The 23,998-nt window shown below is 44.8% G+C and overlaps 1 protein-coding gene across 2 annotated transcripts in view; it reads left to right on the plus strand.

Annotated features, from left to right (window-relative positions):
* Pcsk5 (proprotein convertase subtilisin/kexin type 5) overlaps positions 1–23,998 on the plus strand; it is a 434,973-nt gene that overhangs the window by 384,441 nt on the left and 26,534 nt on the right. Inside the window, exons 25-31 of one of the 2 annotated variants that reach the window (XM_059259884.1) lie at positions 2,182–2,224; positions 5,430–5,566; positions 6,910–7,113; positions 11,257–11,337; positions 13,916–13,999; positions 16,505–16,700; positions 18,991–19,208. In XM_059259884.1, coding sequence (XP_059115867.1) covers positions 2,182–2,224; positions 5,430–5,566; positions 6,910–7,113; positions 11,257–11,337; positions 13,916–13,999; positions 16,505–16,700; positions 18,991–19,208 — 963 coding nt within the window. The remainder of the gene's footprint in view (positions 1–2,181; positions 2,225–5,429; positions 5,567–6,909; positions 7,114–11,256; positions 11,338–13,915; positions 14,000–16,504; positions 16,701–18,990; positions 19,209–23,998) is intronic. The other variant, XM_059259894.1, reaches the window with a different exon arrangement.

The following is a 23,998-nucleotide window of genomic DNA, read 5'->3' on the forward strand; positions in this document are numbered from 1 at the left end:
AATTCTCTGTGCAGCCAGGCTGGAAAAGTCCCTGCACTCAAATACATTGGTATGCACATTTCTGAGGCTTGGTTCTATTTAACATTTTCATGAGTGACCTGCTTAAAGGAACAGAGAGCAAGCTCATTAAGTTGCTAGATGGGAGAGATGACCAGAACATTAGCAAACAGGATTAGAATTCCCCCAGCCCTTGCTAAATTAGCAAAACTGTCAGAGTCAAGTATGTTCGTTGGGACAGGCAGAGAAAAATCGAGCTGCCCAGAGGCAAGCTGAGTAGAACAAGGTATTGGGAGGATGGACTGAAAAGAATGTGAATGCAGAAATAGTCTCCTAGTGGGAACTGAACTAGCCTTGGCATTCACTGAAGACTGTATCTCTGAAAATATATTCAGCTCCCCATCCTACAGAGTATGAAAGTAGAAAGCATCCCCACAGGGTTTCCAAGAAGGCCAGGGAGTCTTCTGTCTCACCAGCATTTTACTTGAGATTCCTGGGTCCACTTCATTAGCCTGGTTTTAGGCTCAGTTCATCATCCTATTTTAGTTTACCTTACTACAAACTTCATTGATTCAGACATTAAAGACCATTCATTGCCAGAACACATCATCATAGCCTCCTGCAGCCTCTTCCTCCTCGATTATTTCGGCTCCTTCTTGTTGCTCTTGTTTGATACAGGGTCTCACTATGCAGCTCTGGCTGGCCTGGAACACTCTATGTAGACCAGGCTAGCCTAGACCTCACAGAGATCTGTCTGTCTCTGCCTCCGAGTACTGAGTGAGATTAAAGGCAGGTGCTCCCATGCCTGGCTACTTTGGCTCTTGTTCAACCCTTCCGACTAAACTTCTACTATAAGAAACTTAATACATGGTTCCTAAACATGTATCATTCTAAGCCTAAAAATAAAAACTGAGTAAAGTGGAGTCTCGGGCTGATAATGCTATAGCCAGAGTTCACAGTTGTCCTGTTAAATGGTGAAGAGCCCAGCCTTGGGTCTCTGTTACAGCTATGCACTGCTGGTACCACAGTGTAGGTGTTCCGATATGACATGAGTGGACAAAGTGGGTCTCGTTCTTGACGGGGCCAGAGTTTCCAAACCTCTGCTACATTCCATTTTGGAATCTTCAACTTTCAGAGTCTTATCAGTCACCTTGTTCAACCAGTTCATGTTGTACCTGCGAATACCAGGACCTAGAAAATGCAATGATTTATATGCAAGTTCACAAGACATTTAAGCTGTATTAAATAAAACCTTCAAACTTAGTCCAGCGGTGGTGGCACACGCCTTTAATTCCAGCACTCAGGAGGCAGAAGCAAGTAGATCTCTGTGAGTTCAAGACCAACCTGGTCTATATATTGAGTCTCAGGACAGCCAGAGCTATATAATGAGACCCTATCTAGAAAAAAAAAACAAACCTGAAACTTTCAAACTAATAAAGGGTATCCCAACTTCCGGGCCAATGCTCTTTACTCTAATCATCATTAAGCTGTTTCCAGAAAGTTCTGAGGATACCTGTTTATCTCTGAGGTAGCAGCACCTCTTCGAGAAGTCTTACCTTAGTGTCTGCTACCATGTCTTAGTATCATATGTAATGCATGGTTCAAGTGGCATCCCTCACTAGGCAGGGTCAAGACACGCCTGTGATAAAAGTCTTGGGTGGGGCTGTTTCTATCCTGTAAACTTCAAGTTTCCAGATAAGCAGAGAGCCAGCCTTGAACAGCTTAGAAAGGATAGCTTTTCACTGAGTTCGAAGGGTGTAGTTGTTTAGTTTATCTGAAGTTAAAGTTGCATTACAAATCTTCATGTGCCAAAAGGAATCATTTAGGGAGAAGTTGTTCTTCGTCTCCCGGTCAAATGGAAGGAGCAAGACTGGGTTGTAGCTCAGATAGCAGGAATAACTTGAAAGAACTTGAGGCCAGCAAAGGCACTGGAATCCCCTTGGCAATCAGATCCAAGAGTGGCATCTTCTGGGCAGTGCTGGACATCGACCAAAGGTGGTAACTCTTGTTGAAAGCTGCGGCTCAGGATCCTGTTCTGAGCCAAGAGGGACACACTGAGTCAGTACATTTCATAAAAATACCCTGGAAGATTAACTGCTTCCAACCACAACTTTTCCAAAGTCCATTTTTCCAAATACCAAACTCCTGGCGGTCATAATTTTTATTATTGTGATTTCTTCCCAGATGATCCGGGAGCCTGTGCCTCGTGTGCTGCAGGATATTACATGTAAGTCTGGCCCTCTTTGTTCATGACACTAACTTTTTTGCAGCTTAAGCATTACTGACTTAATACCAACTCCAGTGATTAAAGCACAGAGGCCCTGCAGCCTGAAGCAACTGTCCTGTGGGCTATTAATGACTGAGTTTTAGATTTAGTGGTAAGAGTCCAGATGTTTTCTTGCCTTGAAAGGAAGCCTTCCCTTTCTTGGTCCTGGAAGCCATCCATCTTGACACTGGTGTCTAGGAATCTTGCCATGGGTCACCAACATTCAGATCTTGCTTTTTATGGACAAGCTTTAAGAATATATTTGCCTTCAAGAAAGCTGCTTCTCAATGTCTGCATGGGGACTTTGTCCCTAACTAGAGTCAGACATTCCAAGGGAAGCCAGGTGAGACACTTACCTCTTAATTGCCCCCTGGGTGATGAGAGACATGGACCACTAGCTACAGTGAAATGCAGATAAGCATCAGGCTAGCATTCTCCCTTACTAATCTATAAAAGCCAAGTCTGCGAGTTTCAACATCACCTCCTGTCCTAGCTGCTCTCCTCTCCAGCTCGCATCACTGCCTGTTTTAGAAGAAAACCCAAACAAACAGAGAAATGGAAGGGAAGGGCAAACTAGAATAACACACAGGCTGCTCGGGTCCTGCTCGACCACCCACAGCTCTCACGTCCTCTTTTCTTCCTCTTTCGCCAAGCCTGTAAGAAACCTGCGTCTCTATTGTGTCCAGGAGAGAGAAGAAGAAGGTAATGGGAGGCTCAGGTGCCCCTCTCCCTCTGCACCACAAACTAGTGGCAGACCCACTGCTCCGCGTTGGCAGGTCACCACCGTCTGCAGCCCTATTCTCTCCCCCTGGCAGATTCTAGGGTCTCAGAACAGGCCGGTAGATGGGAAGACAGCGGAAAGCAGTGAGCAAAATGGGAGGCTAGCTAGAGTCTATCAAAAGGACGGGCCAACCTAAGTTACCAGCAGACCCCTCAGCTGAAATGCTTGGCTAGAAATATTTCAGATTTCCTGGTTTTTTATCAGCTATTGGAATGGTTACATATAAATAAGATATCTTGGGGTGGGGCCATGTCTCAAACTAGAATTTATCTTCATATATACCTGAGGTGCATAATCAGGGCATCATTTTATACGATATTTAAAAAAAATAATAATTTTGTGCATGAAGCACAATTTTGCACCATCATGTTCTTGAAAAGTTCTTAATTTGCAAGCATTTCAGGGTTTTGGGGGGGGAGGATTAGAGATGTTTTATTTTATATGTATGAATGTTTTGCTTGCACTCACTTGTGTATGTGTGCATCACATGAAGAAGGATCTCTTGGAACTGGCAAAATAAACGGTCGTGAACTGCCATGTGGGCCCTCTGTAAGGGCATCCAGTGTTCCTAACTGCTGAGCCCCCTCCCCAGTCCCTGCACTGAGTCTGTTTGTAATCTAGCTTCTCTAGAATGGCTGGTCACTACAGTGACTAACCATGCCATCATATCAGTCCTAACTCATTCATATAGTCTTTCCATTTCAGAGAGAAGGGCGGCTAAGGGTGCAAGGCCCTAAGTTTGACCCTCAGGACTATAAAAAAACACATTTAAAAAAACAGAGGGAGGATGAAGAGGTGCTCAGGTTGATGATTAGAAGACAAAACTGAATGATATTTAATGAGTAGAAGATAACTGACAACATGTCATCTGTAATAGCTGGAGGCAAGAGTAGTAACAAAGGTGAATGACAGATATGAAGGAGTTTCTTAGTGAGGTCACATGGGTGGGACACACAATGTTCTATGAAGAACTGAAGGAAAAGACCTTAATCCCTTTCTCTCTCTCTCTCTCTCTCTCTCTCTCTCTCTCTCTCTCTCTCTCTCTCTCTCTCTCTCTCTCTCACACACACACACACACACACACACACACACACACACACATACACACACAGTGACTACACAGTGACCACACAGGAACCAATGAGAAATTGTATCCTTTTTCCTCTGACACGCAGCCCCCACATGTCCCTCCAGTCCAACTCTGTCCTGGCTAACTGAGTCTTCAATTTGAACCTTGTACAAATGCTTTCCCTGCACCTGCTTCCTCTCCCACCCCCATGACACATGACGCTCACCAGATCACCAATGTGTGTGTTTTGTAAAACCCTGAGGAAGAAATAGGCTGAAATAGCTGGCCTATAACACTAAGACACCGCACGAGATGACTGCTTCAAGAAATACACATTTACAACATTTCAGACTATTTAGCACCTTGAATAGTTGAAGTGCTGTACAATATAAGCTGTTAGGAAGGGTTGCAAGCACTTCCCCTGATGTCTTATTGAGACGTTGAAATTCACCAAAGGGCAAGAGTCAGCCTCACTCCACTGTCCCTCCAAGTGAGTTACAATATTTTGCCGTATGGTGAGCATAGCAGATCCTCTGTGCAAGAATCCATATGTGGATGTGCATAGGTATGTGTTTGCATGTGCTCATGTCAAGACACTTCCTTGTTGTTAATGATCTGGCCACAGACATTCTGGTGAGCTGCTTGAACTCAACACTGAGCCATCTCTAACTTTTTTTTTAAGACTACATATGCCTTGTTTTTTGGATTTATTTGTTCATGTATATGTGTGCTCTGTCTTCACTCACAGAATAAGAGGCAGACAGATCCTATTATAGATGATTGTGAACTGCAATATGGTTGCTGGGAATTGAATTCAGGACCTCTGGAAGAGCAATAAAGTGCTCTTAACCCCTGAGCCATCTCTCCAGCCCCCCATCTCTGACTTTCTAAGAGAACTGCATAAACTATCCGTCCCAACAAACTTTTCTTGGTCCTACCATTAAGGAGATGTTAGACACGAGGCTTGAACAGTGTTTCCTATATGTAGACAGTAACAGTAAGCAATGGCTTCCCTGTGGGATTTGTGCACAGATTTGAAGGAACTGATAAACCAGCACTAAATAAATCAGTCTCAGTGACCCTCTCCTCCCCAGCTCCCTCCCGGCTCCCCTGATAAAGAGATCCTCCGAGGTCCAGGGGAGGTAGCTGATGACTTGGTTTGGTTGAGCAGGCCAGACCAAGTGCAGGTTTCTGCCCTTGACAACCAATCGCCTGTTCACCATGCTACAGATAAATGAGCATGAGGAGATCAAATAGTGGTGATTCCCAGCACAATACCAGCCGGTCTCACGGAAACATGGCTTCATCTTCCCTAGGTTCGAGCGGCATTGTTATAAAGTCTGTCCTGAGAAGACCTTCAGTGCAGAATGGGAATGCAGAGCCTGTGGCACTAACTGTGGCAGCTGTGACCAGCACGAATGCTATTGGTGTGAGGAGGGCTCCTTCCTCTCGGGTAAGCTGGACAGTGGTGACCCCACCCCAGGGAAGAAAAGGCTGTGGGGTCCCAGCAGGCCATCGCGGCAACGGGAGTACTCCTGGGATGGATTTCAGGGTCTTTGTGTGCTGGCGCCTATGGTCCACGGAGGAATTTTAATGTGGTTTGAAAATAAACATTAGCCTGAACTACTTCCTTCTGCATTTAGTATTGAAGCGTAGTTCACATTTCACTAATTCATCTCAAGTGTCTCCCAGTTGATGTTGAGTAGAAAAAGTGGGTACTGATATGGCAAGAGCTGAAAATAAATGTTTGAGAACTGAAGTCACCTGGGCTATTCTGTTCAGGGTCAGGGCCCTTTTCTTGAGGTGAAAACCTCATGTTTTCGAAAGAAAAAAAAAACATGTTACAGATTCATGTACACCGTATAATTGAATGAGGTCCTTTGTCTTGGGTTTTGGTCAACTCATTGACTTTATTGGAAATAGATAGTTGGGACAGAATTTTACTATGAGTCTTCCAACTGGAAACTGGATAGCCCAGTGATCTTGAATATTGAGAATGGAGAATACTACAGACAATACTCAGTCGGTGGTTCATGTTTTCTCCCTCTCTGTCCCCGCCCCCTGTGTGTGTGCACACTTGTGCATGAACACGTGTGTGTGGCCTGTTTGTGGAGGTCAGAGGACACCCTCAGGTTGCCTCCGTCTTTTGTTTGAGACAGGCACTCTCACTGGCCTGGAGCTTTGACGTGTAGACTAGATTAACTGGCCAATGAACTTCCAAGGATCTGCCTGTCTCCGCCTCCCATCTCTCCATGACTAGGATTTCAGGGGGCCCCACCATACCTGTGGTGCCCAACTTAAGTGTAAGTTTTAGGGGTCCAAACTCGGGTCCTCACGCTTGCAAGGTAACCACTTTACTGCCTGAGCCATCTCCCAGCCCCTCAATAGTTTCCCCTCCTCTTTCTTTCTGAGACAGGGTCTGTCTATGCAATCCTGGCCTCAGACTCCCAGAAACCCTCCTGCCTCTGCCTCCTGAGTGATGGGATTTAAAGCATGTGCCTCAATAGTTCTCTTTATAGGCTCATTTTATGTGTAGTTTATTCACGCTTGGAGGTATTAAAATCTTTATCGAAAGCTCCTTGCCCTTAACTGATGGCAAGCTCATATGTAAGTTAAAAGGAAAAAAAGAAACATATTGCACTTATTAGAACATAGTCTTTGATTAAAACAACCTAAAGCCATCTTGGTTTGCACACATAAAAAAAAAAAAAAAATGCTCTGATATCTGCCCTTGCATAGCTCCAGAAGCCCAGCTGGCCAGTCCTTCCTTCATGCTTTTTCCCTGATCTTCCACAGGTGGCAGCTGTGTGCAGGACTGCGGCCCTGGCTTCTATGGAGACCAAGAGTTGGGAGAGTGTGAGCCTTGCCACCGGGCCTGTGAGACTTGCATTGGCTCAGGCGAACACCAATGCAGCCGCTGTCCAGAAGGTCTGCAGCTGTGGCGCGGGGCATGTATCTGGCCCACCTGGCCCCAAGGAGGGGAAGGCAGGTTCTGGAATGGTACGTACCTGGCAGAGGGAGGCCCCATACCTCTTCTGCCTGCCTCCTCTTCAGCACTGTTTCTGAGAAATGTCTTCTGAGGGAGAATCACATTTGCTCCAAGACTCCCAAGTCTCAGGGAGCTTGTGGAACTCAAAGATAGGGAACTGAAGTAGGCATATGGCCAGCAAGGGCAAAGCAGAGGGCAAGATAGGACTGATCTAGAGGCAAAAGAGACCCAGGACTACGGAAGGATGACCTGGAGTGTGGCCTAACTCCCGTCTTCTCAAAGGCTTCTGAACAGTTTCTATCATGCGCATGTATCTCTACAGTAAAGGAAACCTTCAACCTTGGGATGGCCTTTTCAGTGACCCTGACACCTTGGAACTGATGCTAAGCAGACAGTCTTGCTGGAGAGCTGGCACTGGCCTTTGGAAAGCTGCCCTCCCTGGCTGGGGTGGGGGCACACCACTCAGTGGTACAGTAGTTGCCTAGTATGCATGGGGCCCTGGATTTGATCCCCAGCATGGGCGATCGAGCGGGGAGGGGGGCTGCACTGTGCAGCCCACCTTGGTCTTCAAGGAGGTGTGAGGGAGGAAGAAGAAATGTGGGAGCTGGGACTGGCAGGAGCTGCAGCTATTCACTCCTCTCTGCATCTTTAGACTTGGCCTCTCCACCTTTGCAGCCCCGCTATGGGCTTTCTTCAAGGTCATTGCAGTCTTTCTAGGACATCTCCATGTCTGAGAAGGTTAAAAACCCAAGTCCTTTGTATGGGCATAGGGGTCTGACTCACGTTCAGCTACACTATGAAAAATAAAGGTGCTTTCGAATTTCAGGGCAAGGGTCCACTCAGTACAGAGACAGTGGCCGCTGTAGGAAAGCACACCGAGACAAGGAGGAAGGTCCCCTACTGGTTTCAGAGGAAGGGTGTCATAGCTGCTGTCCACTGTGACACTTCTGCGCACATCTGATTTTCCTAAGACAACAACCAAAGGCCAGAGCACCCCAGGCTGTTTCCGACACAGGGCTAAGAAAAGTTACTCAATCCAGATTGGGATATCTTCTGTGAATTATAGCTGAACCAAAATGCTGAAAACGAGTTGGTCTGGCATTCGGGCTTTAAGAGGTAGTACAAGCCAAGAAGGAAACAGTCTGGTGCTGTGCTTCTTGCCCTGAACATCTGTATTTTATCTGGCGTCCAGATGATGAAAAGATGCAGGGAGCCAAGAGTCAGAGCCGATTCGATTCCCCAAACGATTCCATGTCTCTTCAACTGGACTACGCATTTTGCAAGCAAAAAAATCAGACTTTGATTGCTCCCCATTGTCGGGGCACCACACCCAACCTTCCATTCCCCCACCCTACCCCCCAAGCTCCCTGTGATCACGGTGCAATGTTTTTGAAAAGAAAAAGGTTTTATTTCATTTGGGGGGCCTCACACTAATAAGGGAGTTTGGGAGCAGATGAGAATGTTTCCCGTGGCTGGACAAAGGCAATAAAGTCGATGACATAGCTCCACTTTCCATTTCTGTGGTCTATGAAATAAGACATGCAAAGCATTACGGAGAGGGGGGATATTTGCTCACCAAGCAAGGTAAAGCCCCAGCGCACCTTCCCCGCACAGCTGAGAACAGCGAGGGCCAGTAAGTGGGAAATGCATCCTGCTAAGTGTGGGAAGGTTGACGCCAATGCTTACTTCTTTTCTGCCTGCTTCCCCTAAAAACAAGGTCAGGAGTGTAATCGGATAGGGGAGAGTTCCAGAGAGCAAGCACTAATTAGCCACACCTCTCGGATGATGAGGACCAGATTTCAGTCATCCTGGGTCAGTCTCGCGGAAGCCTCGAACAAATCACAGGGTGTTTACAAGAGAACGTAGCTGCCTAGGTGGTAGCAGCCAGGTCTTCAGTCCTGTTGTTTGGGCTTTTTAAAAAACAGATTCAGATGCAGGTAGAATACCAGAATGGCCTGAACTTCAGCCCTCTCCTTCTCCCACGCTTCTTCCAACAGATGCACTGCAATCATGTTCAGATCCAAAGGTCATGCCCAGATAGTGAGCATAGGTCTATGTGTGCATGGGGAAGTCACCTTGAGACTGAAGGACACTGGGTTCACTCAACTTTTTTCTGAGCACTGTGGCTAATCAGGACCACAGTGACAGCAGCGAAGACAGCCATTATTCTTTGTGAACTACCGGGAGTGAGTTCCCCTCTCCCCAGAGTCCGAGGGTGGAGAGATCACCACACACCAATGCCTGCCAGACAAGTCCTGCAGCCAAGACCCTTGAGTCTCAAGGATGGCAGCTCTATTATGCTTTCTAGCCACCAGAAAAAGTCACAGGAAGGCCCTTGGCCCCACTCACTAACACTGTGAAGATTACTTAGGCCAGTGTTCCTAAATGACAGGAATACTTACTGAGTAGGTGACCTGCATGTAGCACTGTTCAAATGTCCAGGAGCAGCAGGACATCAACTTCCAGAGACGTAGCTTTACCAGACCTGGGAATGGAAACAGTTTCCCTGTCACTGTTAACGCTTTTTGCTTTTCTGAAGCGTTTTTCCCTCCAGTAGTCTCAGAAAGTTCCTGCAAACATGGCTGAGAGTCCCCCAGCCCACCATTTCCCTCATTGATGAGAACCAGATCATAGCCGCCTCTAATTACAGATAGCAAGGAAGGACTAATCTACAAAGCACAGCTTGGTGAACAAACGTTTTATCTTTGACCACATCCTAACAGCTTACTGCTAGATGCTCTTTTGATCTTAATTCCCAGGCTCTGGGAAATACTGGAGTCCGTGAATTTGTGCGAGGAAAGTCAACCTCTTCGTGGAGAGAGAAATGTTGTGTAGCAGCAACTGCAGATGACTTTGAAGATCCCATGGATACCTGATTCCTAGAAGGGATTTAGCCATCTATGTGTACAATTGCCTCATATAGGAAGGATGGTAGCATTTTTAGTGACTTAACCAATAGGAAAGCTGAGTATAAAGAGCACATGCCCCTGTGGGGTAACCAAACCTTTGGCACAGTGCTACAAAGGGACCAGTTGTACTGGCTTGCGCTGACTGTTAAACATCCCGGAACTGTGCGTTGCCAAGCCATTGACAGCGCAAATTTAGCTATGGCAGAAATGTTTACACCACAGAAATTGACAACACTACGTACGACTCAGCGTTGTCCCACCAGCAGAGCACCACTTTGACCTCTCTCAGATGACTTTAAAAATGCAATTAATTAATTGCTCAGGAACCTCTCCAGAGCAAGTGGGCTTTCATGATAGGCTGACCTGGAAACTTCTGATGTGGCTTAACGGTAGAACAGTTGCCTCCTGTGCGTGAGGCCCTGCACTGCAAACAGGTAACAGTAAAAATAACCACAGTAAAGAGCAATGACTCCAGAAACAGCAAGCCCCACATTCAAATCCTGGCCCGGCTGCTCACTGCAGTGTAACCCTGAGTGTGTTCTTACTCTCCGAGCCTTAGCTCCCTTGTCTGTAAAATGAGAGCATGAGACCACCACCTACGTCATCTTGGGCCTGAGGAACTGTTTACACCCCACAGGACATTAAGAGTCCTGTTTCCTGACCCTTTGACTGGATCGAAATACCAGTACACTTACACAGCCGTGTTCTCTGGATCACAAAAGGAAATAACTGGTGAGGGGGAGGGGCTCTGAAGAATAGTATTGGTCTAGGGGAAAAAAAGAGTCCCAGAGAGCAGGCATTAACGGACCAGCCAGGATGCCTCAGAGCCAGAGTCTTGACCGGCAACAAGCACATTCCCTGAAAAATGTGTATGCAGCTTCATTATAATAAGAACCACAACAGATATGTGGGGCCAAGCAATCTACAACTGTAACCAAAAAATGAAATATTCATACAAATACATATGCAAAACATTTTGTAAAAGATGCCTCCAAAGGCTATGACAAAAGGAAACATCTGTAATATTTATAGCATTGAATGGCACATGCAGGCTCAGCGTCCTACATGCAGAAGGTGTGAATGATTCCATTTCACAAGTCCTTACACCTTCCACATCTCTGGGTGGATTTGTGTGCCGATGAATACACAGCAGGTATTTCTGGGAGGTGGGGGCATTGGTGAAGCTTATCTCCTTTCAGATCCCTCTGTCATTAAAACAAACCCTTTATTTTTTTTAATAAAAAGAAGCTGTGCCCCCTGAAAACCCATCTTTGGTGAAGAGCCCGCTGCAGGAGCAACGAAGGTGGACAATTCAAACCAAAAGAGGTAACAGGGAACTAGGGAGGAGACGGTCACCGCCCCACAGTCGTCTCCACTCTGCAGAAAGCAAGCCCGGCAGCCAGAAGGCCAGGACAATGGGGATACGGAAATCATGACAGAGGAGACAGGAGGGCCATAAGAAATCAGTGGGGATCTGTGCGATCCAACGGCAGAGGTTCCCGTTACATCTAAGGCCGTTCTCCATGCACTGAGGGCTGTACCTGGGAAAGACCATCGAAAGAGCCAGATGGCTGGACCCGGAGCTCAGCAATAGGGCGCTGCCTAGCAACCAGGAGCCCCTGGGCTCCAGCTCCAGGCTCTATCCCTGCAAATCTTTAATGAGCTAAAGAAGCAACATATGCCTTCCTGGTCACTGCGGTGTTGTTTGAAAGTAGCAAAGACTGGAAAGCTAAATGGCTATGATAAAAGAGATGGGGGTGATGCCTCCAGAGAGTTAAAATACTATAGAGCTGTCAAAAGGAACGGGGAGGTTCCTAACTTACCAGCAAAGCCTGCTCTCCAAAAGATGAGTTTTAAAAAAGAAAGACAAGCCAAGCATTATGGAGCATGTCTGCAACCCACGTACTTAGGAGGCTGGGGTGGGAGGCGCACAAGTTCAAGGCCAGCCTGGGCTACATAACAGGATCCAGGTTTTTTTGTTTTTGTCTTTGTTTTAAATAAAAGCCATAACACACAAATAAAAACAAAACTCACAATGCACAGTGGTAAGCAGTGTGAATAGAGTCAATGTGCAGATATAGAACCAGATGACTATTAATTATTCAGTGTGAGAATAAGTAGGACCTTGGTTTTCTACAGTTGCCTGTGACTGTACCACTTTCTTGATTGAAGAGATTTCTTTTCCTTTCCTTTTCCCACTCCTTTTCATCAATGTTAGTAAGGTTAGAATTTCTGGAGTAGGGTAAAAATGGGAACCGTGACCAAGGTCAAGATTTACTCACTGTGACTGTGGATAATCTACTGGATGCAGCTGTTGCTTAATTACTGTGAACTGCTTGGTCAGAGCTCCCTCTGCTGGACATAAGGGGGCATTGCCGGATTTTATATCAAGTTTATGCAGTAAAACAGCAACATGGCCAGAAAGTTAAATATATACAATTACAAATATACTAGTGTGAATATCCATTGCATTTCACAAATATATTAAAAAATAAAACCCATATCTTTGTGAATAAGACACTTTAATATAAAATGAGAAAGTCCACAGAATCAGCTTGTGGCCAGACAGCATAGCTTTGCAGGGCCCATGGATGAATGTCAGCTGAGCATCCCAGCATGCTGCTGCCTTCCTCCTGCCTCTTCTTGTGGTCAAGTGCTGTCTCCAGGTGGAAAGGCTGCAGGTGCAGAAGAGGCCTGTGGACCTTTGTGACAACTGCTGTTGCCGATCCGTGTGGCAGCTTGGGCAGCCATCAGACATACATGCATTGTGTGTGTGTGTGTGTGTGTGTGTGTGTGTGTGTGTGTGTGGCATGCTGCTGTGTACATCGCATGTGCATATTGCACACTTGTGTGCACACCAATCATATCTCGCTACCTATCTGTACTCCACCCTAGTCTCGTTCCCAACAAGGCTCAGTGGCTTTATAACTAATCCTAAGTGACACCATAGAAATCAGGCCCGTCCCCCGGTCCCCCTCCCAGTCTGGATTAAGAAAACAGAGAAATTAAAGTGGCCTCAGAAATAGGGTGGAAGAACGATTGAGGGAAAGAAAGGAAGAGGGTGGAGATCTATTACTAAGTCCCCGTGCTAAGCACTTCACATGCACTGTCTCACTGAGCACTGTGTTAAGCACTTCATACACTGTCAGCATTAAGCAGGACACACCCTCTCTCACTGAGCTTCACAGTTCTACAAGGGAAGAACCATTTTCTGCCATTTTAGAGATGTGGAGAGCAGGACTCTGAGATTTTAGTTACTGTATCCATGGTTACCCTACCCATAAGCTGCACAGCTGGGATCCGATGGCAGGTGTGAGCAGAGAGCCATCTTCCAGACTCCTTGGAGAAGAGGGTCAAGAAAGAGAGGAAGAAGGCAGAGGGGAAGGGGTTAGGGCCATTAGGACCACAGGAGCTAGACTCTCCTGGGGGCGGTATGCTGCAAAGATCTCCATGAGTACCGAGTGGGGTGGATGAGGCTGCCCTGTGTGTATGGAAAACTGTCCCAGGAGTTTTCTGAGGTGACTTCCTGGAAATGCTTGCCTTCAGATGCTCTCAGAGGGAGAGTGCAAATACAGGAACATATGGACACACAGACACACAGACGTTCACCTACATGGTCCGAGCTGGTGAAAGCAGCATGATTTGTTAGCTCATAGTGTTAGGACTGTCCTGTAAGATATGCATTTTCTGACACTGAATGGGTGCATGGGAAATCTTGATAATTGGTTTCCAGGAAAGAGTAAGAAAAAGGAAGGAATAAATTCTACATTGTAGCAGTGGGTAGCAGCCAGCAGTTAGCTAGGGTAAAGTTGAGAAGAGGAGCTGAGTTACGACGGTGAGGCCTTCTCCAATACTGTGACGTTATACAACAAGGCCAAGTCTGACTTGTCTCTTGCCCATACAGATGCAACGAAGCAATATCAACCTTGCCATTCTTCTTGTAAGACCTGCAATGGATCTGCAACTCTCTGCACCTCATGTCCAACAGGTCAGTGTGGAGGGGGAGTTGATGGAATCTGAATGCACGCACCATCATCGTGCCGGCACATTGGCACAGTATTGATCTAGTCCTATCACAGAGGCTCCTGGGGACACACACAGCAAAACGGTGACTAATCATCAAAATGGGCCTCCTGGGACAAAGAAATGCTCCTTACTCTAAAAGCATGGTGAAGCCTTGGGTTGACTTGGCCACAGGATTTGCTGGAATCGGTGGGTACTTCACAGTTATAGACAAGTAAAGTTGAGGTCGAGGAGAAGTGTGAGGATGAACACACTGTCTTCTTCATCATTGATTCTGCGTTTAGTGCTAGGAGGGGAGGGGAAGGGTAGAAACAGAATAGGCCGTTTCCTAAATCTTACCTTTTTATGGAAATACTGGCCATAGATAACGTCCTCACGATAGATTGTCTATTTGGTGCTATGCTCCCACAAAAAAAAAAAAAAAAAAAATGTCATTAGGGGCCGAAGAGATGGCCCAATGCAGTGGATAAGAACATATACTGCTCTTGAAGAGAACCTGAGTTCAGTTCCCAGCATCCACAACCACCTGTAACTCCGGTTCCTGAGGATCCGATCCCTGTGGCCTTCATGGGTACATTCTCTAGTACATTTACACACAGACATACATGCAGACATAATTAAAAACAAAATAAAAAGGACATTTTTAAAAATTATCATTAGCCAGTTGGCGGTGGTGCATGCCTTTAATCCCAGCACTCGGGAGGCAGAGGCAGGTGAGTCTCTGTGAGTTCAAGGCCAGCCTGGTCTACAAAGTGAATTCCAGGACGGGCACCAAAAGCTACACAGAGAAACCCTTTCTCAAAAACCCAAAAAAATTAAAATAAAATAAAATAATAAAAATTATCATTAGAAGAGTCGTGTGTGAATGTGCAATGTTATTAATACCATCAGCCCTTTATATTCCCTGGCAGTGGGTTCCAGTAACATCCATGTATATGTGAAACCACAGTAGAACTAAATCTTTTGTGTACTGTTTTTCCCCGCACACAGTTCCTATGACAAACTTGAATTTATGAGTCAGACACAATAGGAGAATATCAGCGGTTAATAATAAAATGGAAAACAATACACAGTAATAAAGGTTTAACAACTTTGAAACCTTCCCTTCTACAGTTTTGACTTAGTATTCAAGCCTGACCCCAAGTCCCTGGGGCTTTGGCTAAAGCCCTGAGTAAGGGTCCATTGTAGAGAGAGCTGACAGGATGCATTTAAGACGGTAGATGTCGCGTCAAGGATGGAAGCACATACGTGGCTACACCCAGGCGCTGAAACAAGATGTTTTAGAATTTTAGCTAAGATGATTTTAAATTTTATTATTATTTTTACGTTCTTCATATATTTGTTTATTGAAACTATCTTACTGTGTAGCTCAGGTTAGCTTGGAGCTTTTATACGGTGTGTGTGTGTGTGTGTGTGTGTGTGTGTGTGTGTGTGTGTGTGTGATGTACACCAGTACATGTGCACATGTGTGGACATGCGTGTGGAGGCTGGAGGTCAAATTTGAGTGCTGTTCCTCAAGATGGCCTTCCAAGTTGAAGTTTTGTTTTGTTCTGTTTCAGATAGGTCTCTCATTGGCCTGGGGCTCACCAATTCAGCTAAGCTGGTGGGCTGGCCAGTGAGCACAGGATCTTCCTTTCTCTGTGTCCCTGGTCCTGGGATTACAAGCACTCGCCACTGTGCCCAGCTTTTTACGTGGGTTCTGGGGCTCAGACTCATAGTCTTACCTTTGGCATGTTAAACGTTTTACTGAGCTCTCCCTAACCTCTTAATTTTTTAAAATGTATTGCATCCATTTATTTATGAGTGTGAGTGTGAATATGCTACAGCATACACGTGGGGGTCAGAGGACAACTTGCAGGAGTTGGCTCTCTCCTTCCACCATGTGGTTCCCAGGGCTTCCATTCAGTTACTAAGGTTTGGCAGCAAGCACCTTTACCTGCTGAACCATCTCACCAGCCCACATTTGGTTTTTAGAATAACAATACCATCCTTTCCGATTAAGCACTCATAGAAATGGAGCATGCATTGATGTCTGGAAAGTTCGCTGCCATGTCGGGCTCATCCATCACTGATTGGGGGGGCACAGGAAAGGGGACACCCATGGACTGGCTCCCATGTGACTGCCTAGATGACAGGGCTGATCAACAGGACAAAGGGAAGCCCTGTGGTGACCAGTATCTGATGTCAGACTGTATAAAAACAGCAGGGCAAAGTCCCCTGTGGCCAATTTCCTTCCCAAAGATCGAACGAATCTAAAGGATTAATAAAATAAAAATAAATAAATATTTTGCAAGCCTGAAATAGTGTTCAAATACCTGAACTTTGAAAAAGCTTAAAAAGAAAAGAAGAGAAAAGAAAAGAAAGAAAAATGTAAAGCCTCTATGGATGTCAGTCCTCAGGATAATGTGTGTGATATCAGGACTGACCTGACCATGACAGCTGTTCTCTGCCCTTGTGTCCTGATTTTCAGGTACATACCTGTGGATGCAGGCCTGTGTTCCTTCCTGTCCCCAAGGCACTTGGCCCTCAGTTAGGAGTCGCAGCTGTGAAAAGTGTGCTGAGGACTGTGCCTCTTGCTCTGGACCTGACCTTTGCCAAAAGTGCCTGAGTCAGCCGGACAACCTTCTGCTCCTCCATGAGGGCAGGTGCTACCACGGATGCCCAGAGTAAGTGTCCTCCTCCCTCTGACATCCTGCTCCTGCTCATTCTCCACAGCACCTCGGAGCAGTTCCTTCCTCTTCATAGAACTCTCTCTGTACAGTCAGAGCACCCACACAAATGGTATTTGTTGACTGTGACATCCCTGTGGGTCCACAGCAACCAAAACTTACAGAAGGCCAGTGTCAACACACGTGTTCTTGTTCCTGTGACAGGAGTCATGTGACCTGCATGTCACAGCCATGAGGGATGTGTTTTTAGAAAAGCATCATTAGGTAATCTCATCAGTGTGTGAGTGGCACATTGCTCTTAAACAAACCTGAATACTGTAGCCTCCTACACACAGGGTCTATGTGGTGTGGAGTGTCATGCATGAGGCTCCTCATTGACCAAACTATGTTTGTGTGGTGCCTGGCTATTCTTTTCCCACCTTGTATCAGTAATTGAATTTTCTCAGTTCTCTTCTGCATAATGAATACAGAGTTGTGATATGAGCCTCTTCTAAACTGTCAAGTAGATGAGTTATTAATTATAAGTAGTAATGGTAGCTACTTATGTATTGATTGCTATGGTTTGCTCAGCCCTCTAACTTAAAATTCCTTTAGTCTCCTACCATCAGGATTCACCTGTGAGGGAAGAGAATGGCAGACCACTTAATAAGACATAACAAAATTTGGATCGAAATGACTGGGCTAAAATGACTATTTTCCTACATGGAGCCTCACACTGGTGACTTTGGTGACACCAGGCTCACCAGAAGCCCCTTATTTCCATTTTGTTCTTGTTCCTTCCTTGGCTGCCTTCCATGGCTAACCCGGAAGAGCCTCAGTTTGCATTGTCTATCTCAGCTACAAGCATCACCTCCCCACTCAGTGACACGCAGCTTAAGGAGTGACTGGCCCCCTTTCTTTCCCTCCCTCCTTTCCTCAAATTTCCTTCCAGTGCCATCATCCAGGTGCATCACTTTCTAAACCCATCTCTAACAAGGAGGATGAAGGGCTGTCATCTGCCCTTATCTTTGGAGCACTCCGAGGGATGCCTAAAACTGTATAGTACTGGGACAGCGGTGGTACACACCTTTAACCCCAGCACTCTGGAGGCAGAGGCAGGTAGATCTCTCTGAGTTCAAGGCCAGCCTGTGCTACAGAGCAAGTTCTAGGACAGCCAAGGCTACACAGAGAAACCTGGGGGGAAAAAAAAAAAGACTGCATAGTACCAAACCCTAGGTGTGAGTGATCTATTATTTTATACCCATGATAAAGCTCAGCTTATAAATTAATCAGAGATTAATAAAATAGAGCTATTATAGCAGTAAAATATAATCTGTTATATGGATGTGGTCTCAAAATATCTTATTGTACTGCATTAATCCTTTATTGGGCACTATTCCTGGGGAGACACAAACAATTGTCTATTCACCCCAAATAGGGAACCAATGACAGACCAAAATATGACACTACAAAAAAATCCAACTTGGGGGATAATAAGTTTTTTGAGGTTATTTACAGGAGTATGGATGAGAGGTTACTTACAGGAGCAGGGACAACCCAAAGGAAGCTGTATTACCAAAAACTCACCCCAGGATGGGTGATAACTCATGAAACCTGGAACCCTGGAGATCTCTGCATAACTTATAGGCAGCTAAGCAGGTTGGACAGTCTTATTTCGTCAGCAGGGCCCTCTGGCCTGCCAGTCTAGCAGAGGTGATGAACCCCAGATTCAGAAAGAGAGATCCTGTCTCAAAAATAAGATGAATAATGATAGAGGAAGGCCCCCAATGTCAATCATTGTCTTCTACACATACATGCACAGGTATGTACACAGGAGCACATATATACTATACTATAATGCACACAAATAAAATATAATATAAAAAAATATAGTCCTAGATCCCTTAAATGACAGTCACCAAAAGCTGTCTCCAGAGTTAAACCTGGTTTGAAATCTCTATTAACATCTCTGTGTGTGTGTGTTTATGAATTAAAATATTTTCTATTTTAAATTAAAGCTCTAACAAAGAAAAAAGACAATGACAATTTGGGGGTAAATAGGAAATCAGACAAATGACAAAGTTTTAGACAAATTCAGTTGCTTTAAACAAACAAAGTTCCCAAGAAAGATGCCCACCCCTTTCATTCTATTTTTCTAGACATTCTTTTCAGAACCTTCCCTCAGTGAGGCTTGTGGGTTCATTTTGATTGACAAGAGCAGCAACCTTCCCTTTTAGTCTGAATCCCTTTGTCAGCAGCTGAGATTCATCTCTAGTTGGTCTAATTGCAATCTACCTTCTTTTCACAGGGGCTTCTATGCAAAAGATGGTGTTTGTGAACACTGTAGCTCCCCTTGCAGAACATGTGAAGGAAATGCTACCAACTGTCACTCTTGTGAAGGAGACTTTGTCCTAGATGGTGGAGTGTGCCGGGAAACTTGCCCTGAAAAGCATGTGGCTATGGAAGGAGTCTGCAAGCACTGTCCAGAAATGTGCGAGCACTGCATCCATGAGAAAATTTGCAAAGGTACCTGGAAGCATCCTGATGGAAAAGAAGTCTCTCTCTCTTGTACAAAGGAACACGTCAACAAAAAGAAAGGAAACTGCTAAGGCAATTTCTTTTTGCAAAAAGGTTGTGCTATGACCCAAGCTGGTCTAGCAAGCACACCAAGCAGGAAATCTGATAGGTTTTTATCCTAATGTAGGAGTATTGTGTCTTTACCTCATTGGCTGGGGTCCTGCCCAAGTCTTTCACAGTTGGCTAGTTTTAAAAGAATTTGCAGGGGAAAAAAAGTGAAAGAGGTGAGACGAGTGGTTGGCCTCTCTGGACCATCAATTTTGAGGAATGTAGAGGAGGCATGGGGCAGCTCTTTATCAGCAAAAGCTTTACGAGGTGGAGAAGAGAAAAAGATTTCAATTCCTTTGCATAAAAGTTTTACAGGGTGAGGGAGATTGATGGAATATTGGCCCCTGGTAGACTAGTCATCTTTGATAGAAAACTAACAAACAAACCAAAAACATTCTCACAATCCCAAAGAGATCCCAGCCCTGAGGAGCCACTGGCTGGTGCCACTGTCTGAGAACCAAAAGAATCAATCTCCACCTTCAGTGAAGTTCACCATCGGTTGGCCTATCGTTGAGGAAGTGGAGGGTGAGATATATATACTCCTTCCCTTGTGGACTCTGTAAGCTAAGACAAACAAGTGTTATTACAGATGTACTCAACTCTCACCTCAAAGGGCATAAGAGACATTTATTCTGGGGACAAATATGGATGACCATTGCCTAAGAGCATAGAGTCATGTTACCCTACATGCCATGTTCCAATGTGATAGGTTCATGATGTTTTCCTAATCAGAGCAAAAGGAAGCCATGAATCCAAAGCATTGATGGTAACGACCAGTTAGGCGGGTCACCACACAGTGAGGAAATCTCTGCTATTGGCTTCACATACCACCCCATGACAATTGTAGCTTTGGGGTTGATAGAAGTTAATGGTCTGTTAAGTTTACACATTCCAAAAGAATTTACCTGACAGTCACAGGTTCAACACAGAGGTGGGCAATGAACCAAGATAATTTTATTCTGGATCTATACCATTCCCAACATTCTACAATCCTCATCAGTCAGCCAGTTTTGTAGAATCTTCAACACAGCTGCTGCTTTTTTTCAGAGAACTCCAGTTCATATGTAGCATTGCCCAGGGCACTGAGTTACAGATAAGATCCTCAAACCCACTCTGAGTTCAAGGTCTTATAGGAGAGACTGATCTGTCTCAAATATAAAAACAAGAATCACAGAAGTGATTAGAGAAAGAGTTATAAAGATATGGGAGAAATGTGGATGGAGCAGTAGGTGCTTTCCACATGTTGGAAAGAGAGAACCAACTCCTGCAAATTATCCTCTGACCTCCATACTTGCTCCATAGTGGGCACATCCCACACACATACATTTAATATAAATTTTAAAACTAAGTTGGGCAACTTTGAGCTGAAGGATAATGCTATGGCTTGAACAGACCTTTCTCTTTGTGACAAGCTCCCAAGAAAAGGAGATCCAGTCCTATCCAAAGGATTCACTTAGTGTGATCTACAGGATTTCCCAAACCCATCCCCAAGAAGAGAAGGAACACAAAGTAACAAGCAATGCATTCTTCATGATGATTTAACATATGTTCAAGAGCTAGCCTATCAAAGAAGGAAACATCAACAAATCTAACAATTCACAAGCTTCCTGCCTTAAGAAATCAAGTTTGGAGCACTTGACACAGTTTCAAAAATCGGTGAATACTTTCCGATCTATTTTCTTTTAGAGTTTCATACATTGATTAGTGTGTACTTACATTTCTACTCCTCCCTCTTCCCCCTCCAACTCCTCCACTGTCCTCTCCTATTCACTCTCAAGTCCATGACCTCTTCTTCTAGAATTACTATATAATATGTAGTCTACAATACACACACACGTGTGTACATATATATATTTTGCTGAGTCCATTTACTGTTGTTCTTATGTACATGTGTTTAGGACAAGGTACATGGGACTGAATAATTTATCAGGGGCTCATCCCTTGAGAAGACTGATATATTCTGCCTCTCTCTCTCTCTCTCTCTCTCTCTCTCTCTCTCTCTCTCTCTCTCTCTCTCAAGCTATTGCCTGTAGTTCTTCATATATGGGTGGGACATAGTGAAATTTCCCCTGTCCATTTTCACATGTTGGATGGTGTTGACAGTATGTAGGCCTTGTTTACACAACCATTTTGTTGAGATTTCATGGGTACAGCCCCCCTGTCACATCTGGAAGACCCTTTATAGCAGCAGATATCCTGGTCCTCTGGCTCTTACACTTTTTCCACCCCTCTTTCTCAATGTTCTTGAGCCTTGGGTATAGGTTTGTGCTATAGATGTACCAGTTGGGGCTGGGTACCCCATGATCTCTTATTCTCTGCATTTTGACCAGTTGTAGATCTCTACAGTATCTGATGCAAAAAGAAACTTCTCCAAGAAGTGCAGTGAGAGCTACACTGATCTGTGAGGGTAGTCCTTAGAATGTAGTTAGAAAGCTGGGCATAATGGTGTATGCCTTTAATCCCAGCTCTTGGGAGGCAGAGCAGATGGATCTCTGTGGGTTCGAGGTCAACCTGAGCTGCATGGTAAGTTCCAGGACAGCCAGATGTACATAGTGAAACCTCGTCTCAAAAACAAAGAAACAAACAAACAAAGAATGTAGTTAGAAATTATATTGGTTTAGGACATAACAGTAACAGACTCTCCTCTAGGGTCTATAACCTCTCTAGCCACAGGTAGTTGTCTAGGTTTACCATAACAAGCATGAATTCCCTCCTATTGAACAGGCCTTAAGTCCAATTAGACAGCTATTGGTTACGCCCTTGGTTACCCCCAAGGTAATAATGTCACTACTGCACATGGGGATGTCTTGCTGGGCTGGTTGTTGTTGTGGTTCAGCTTTATGGTTGAATAAGACTATTGGTTGCTTTTCTCCCTTGGCAACTTGCACAAGACCTTCTGATACTATGATAGGTAGTCCTCAAGGAGGAGGCTTCCGGATCAGTTCCAGATTGTATCCTCCCAGTCATGAGTCGAAAATGTATGGTGTCTTCAGCAATAGGGTCTAACCTTCAAGTTCTGGGAGGCAACAATAGCCTATATGGTACTGGAGAGTCTCTTAGACAACCCTAACCAACAACTTGAAAAGGGATTTCCCTTGTCTGGGACTTCTGTTAGTCTATGGCTCTTGAGGGGAGAGTTACCCTTCAGTGTGCTTTAATTCCATTCAAGCTACACATACCTACACACACACACACATACACACACATACACACACACACACACACACACAGAGAGAGAGAGAGAGAGAGAGAGAGAGAGAGAGAGAGAGAGAGAGAGAGAGACAGAGAGATAGACAGAGAGACAGAGACAGACACAGAGACGGAAAGAGAGAGAATAATGGGTAGTAATAGACTCTCTTATTATTGTGTGTATAGTGTCTATGTAAAGTAAAGCTTATAAAATAATGTTTCCATATGGCTTTTTCAAACATCCTTAGTGGTATTTATATTTGCTCCTCCTCTTCTTTCTCTGAATTGCCTTCCCCCCCTCTCTGTCCCTCCCACAAGTTCAGACCCCCACCCCCATTTTCCCCTTCATAGCACCTGTGTCCTTCTGGCCCCCTTCTCTAGAGCCCCTTGTCCCCTATACCATCATGACTCTTTCTAACCTTCCTGGCTTCTGCAGCTCCTATGGGTCACATACTGAAGTCTAAAGATTCAGAAAAAGGACCATGAATACGAAAGAACATGTGGCATTTGTCTTTCTGGGTCTGGTTTCTCTCACTCGGTAGAATAGTTTCTGGTTTTATCCATTTACCTGTAAATTTCATAATTTAATTTCTTTTCTTTGCATCTCAATAGTATTCCAGTGTGTATATGTATCATGTTTTCATTATCTGTTCATCAGTTTATTGACATTTAGGCTGTTTCCATGTCCTAGCTATTGTGAATAGAACAGCAGCGAACCTGGCTGAGCAAGAACCTGTAGAGTAGGAGAGTGACTCTTTTGGCCATATGCCGAAGAGTGGTATGGCTGGATCATACAGTGGTATCTGCTTTTAGCTTTTTGAGAATTCTCTACATTGATTTTCATAGAGGCTGTACCCTTTCCATCCTTCCCCCATGTCTTTGCCATCATTTGCTGTCAGTTGTTTTCTTGATCTTAGATGAAATCTCCAAGTAATCTTAGTTTGCATCTCCCTGGTGACCAAGGATGTTGAAGAGTTTAAAGGTATTTTTTAGCCATTTTTAGTTCTTCTTTAGAGAATTCTCTGTTCAGATCTATAGCCCATTTTCTTAATTGGGTCTTTTGTTTCCTTGATTTTTTTTTAATTTTTTTTAGCTCTTACAATGTTCTGGATATTCATCCTCTGTCAAATGCACAGCTGTCAAAGATTCTCTCCTAGTCTGTGGACTTCCTCCTCATTCAGCTGACTGTTTCCTCTGGCATACAGAAGCATTTGAGTTTTATGAGGTCCCACTTGTCAGTTGTCGGCCTTAATTGCTGGGCAAGTGAATTCCTCTTCAGAAAGTCCTTTCCTGAGCCAACATATTGTACAGTACAGTCAGTTTTCTTCTACCAGCTCCAGTGTTCCTGGTTTCACATGGAGGTCTTTGGTCCATGTAGAGTTGATTTGTGTGTACGGTGATAGGAATGGGTCTAGTTTCATTTTTCCATATGTGGACATTCATTTCTCCCAGACCTCCAGCAATGCCTCCAGCATCCCCACCATCACTGTCCCCCACAGCAC

The sequence above is a fragment of the Peromyscus eremicus genome, chromosome 1 (genome assembly GCF_949786415.1).
Source record: "Peromyscus eremicus chromosome 1, PerEre_H2_v1, whole genome shotgun sequence".
Taxonomy (NCBI): Eukaryota; Metazoa; Chordata; class Mammalia; order Rodentia; family Cricetidae; genus Peromyscus; species Peromyscus eremicus.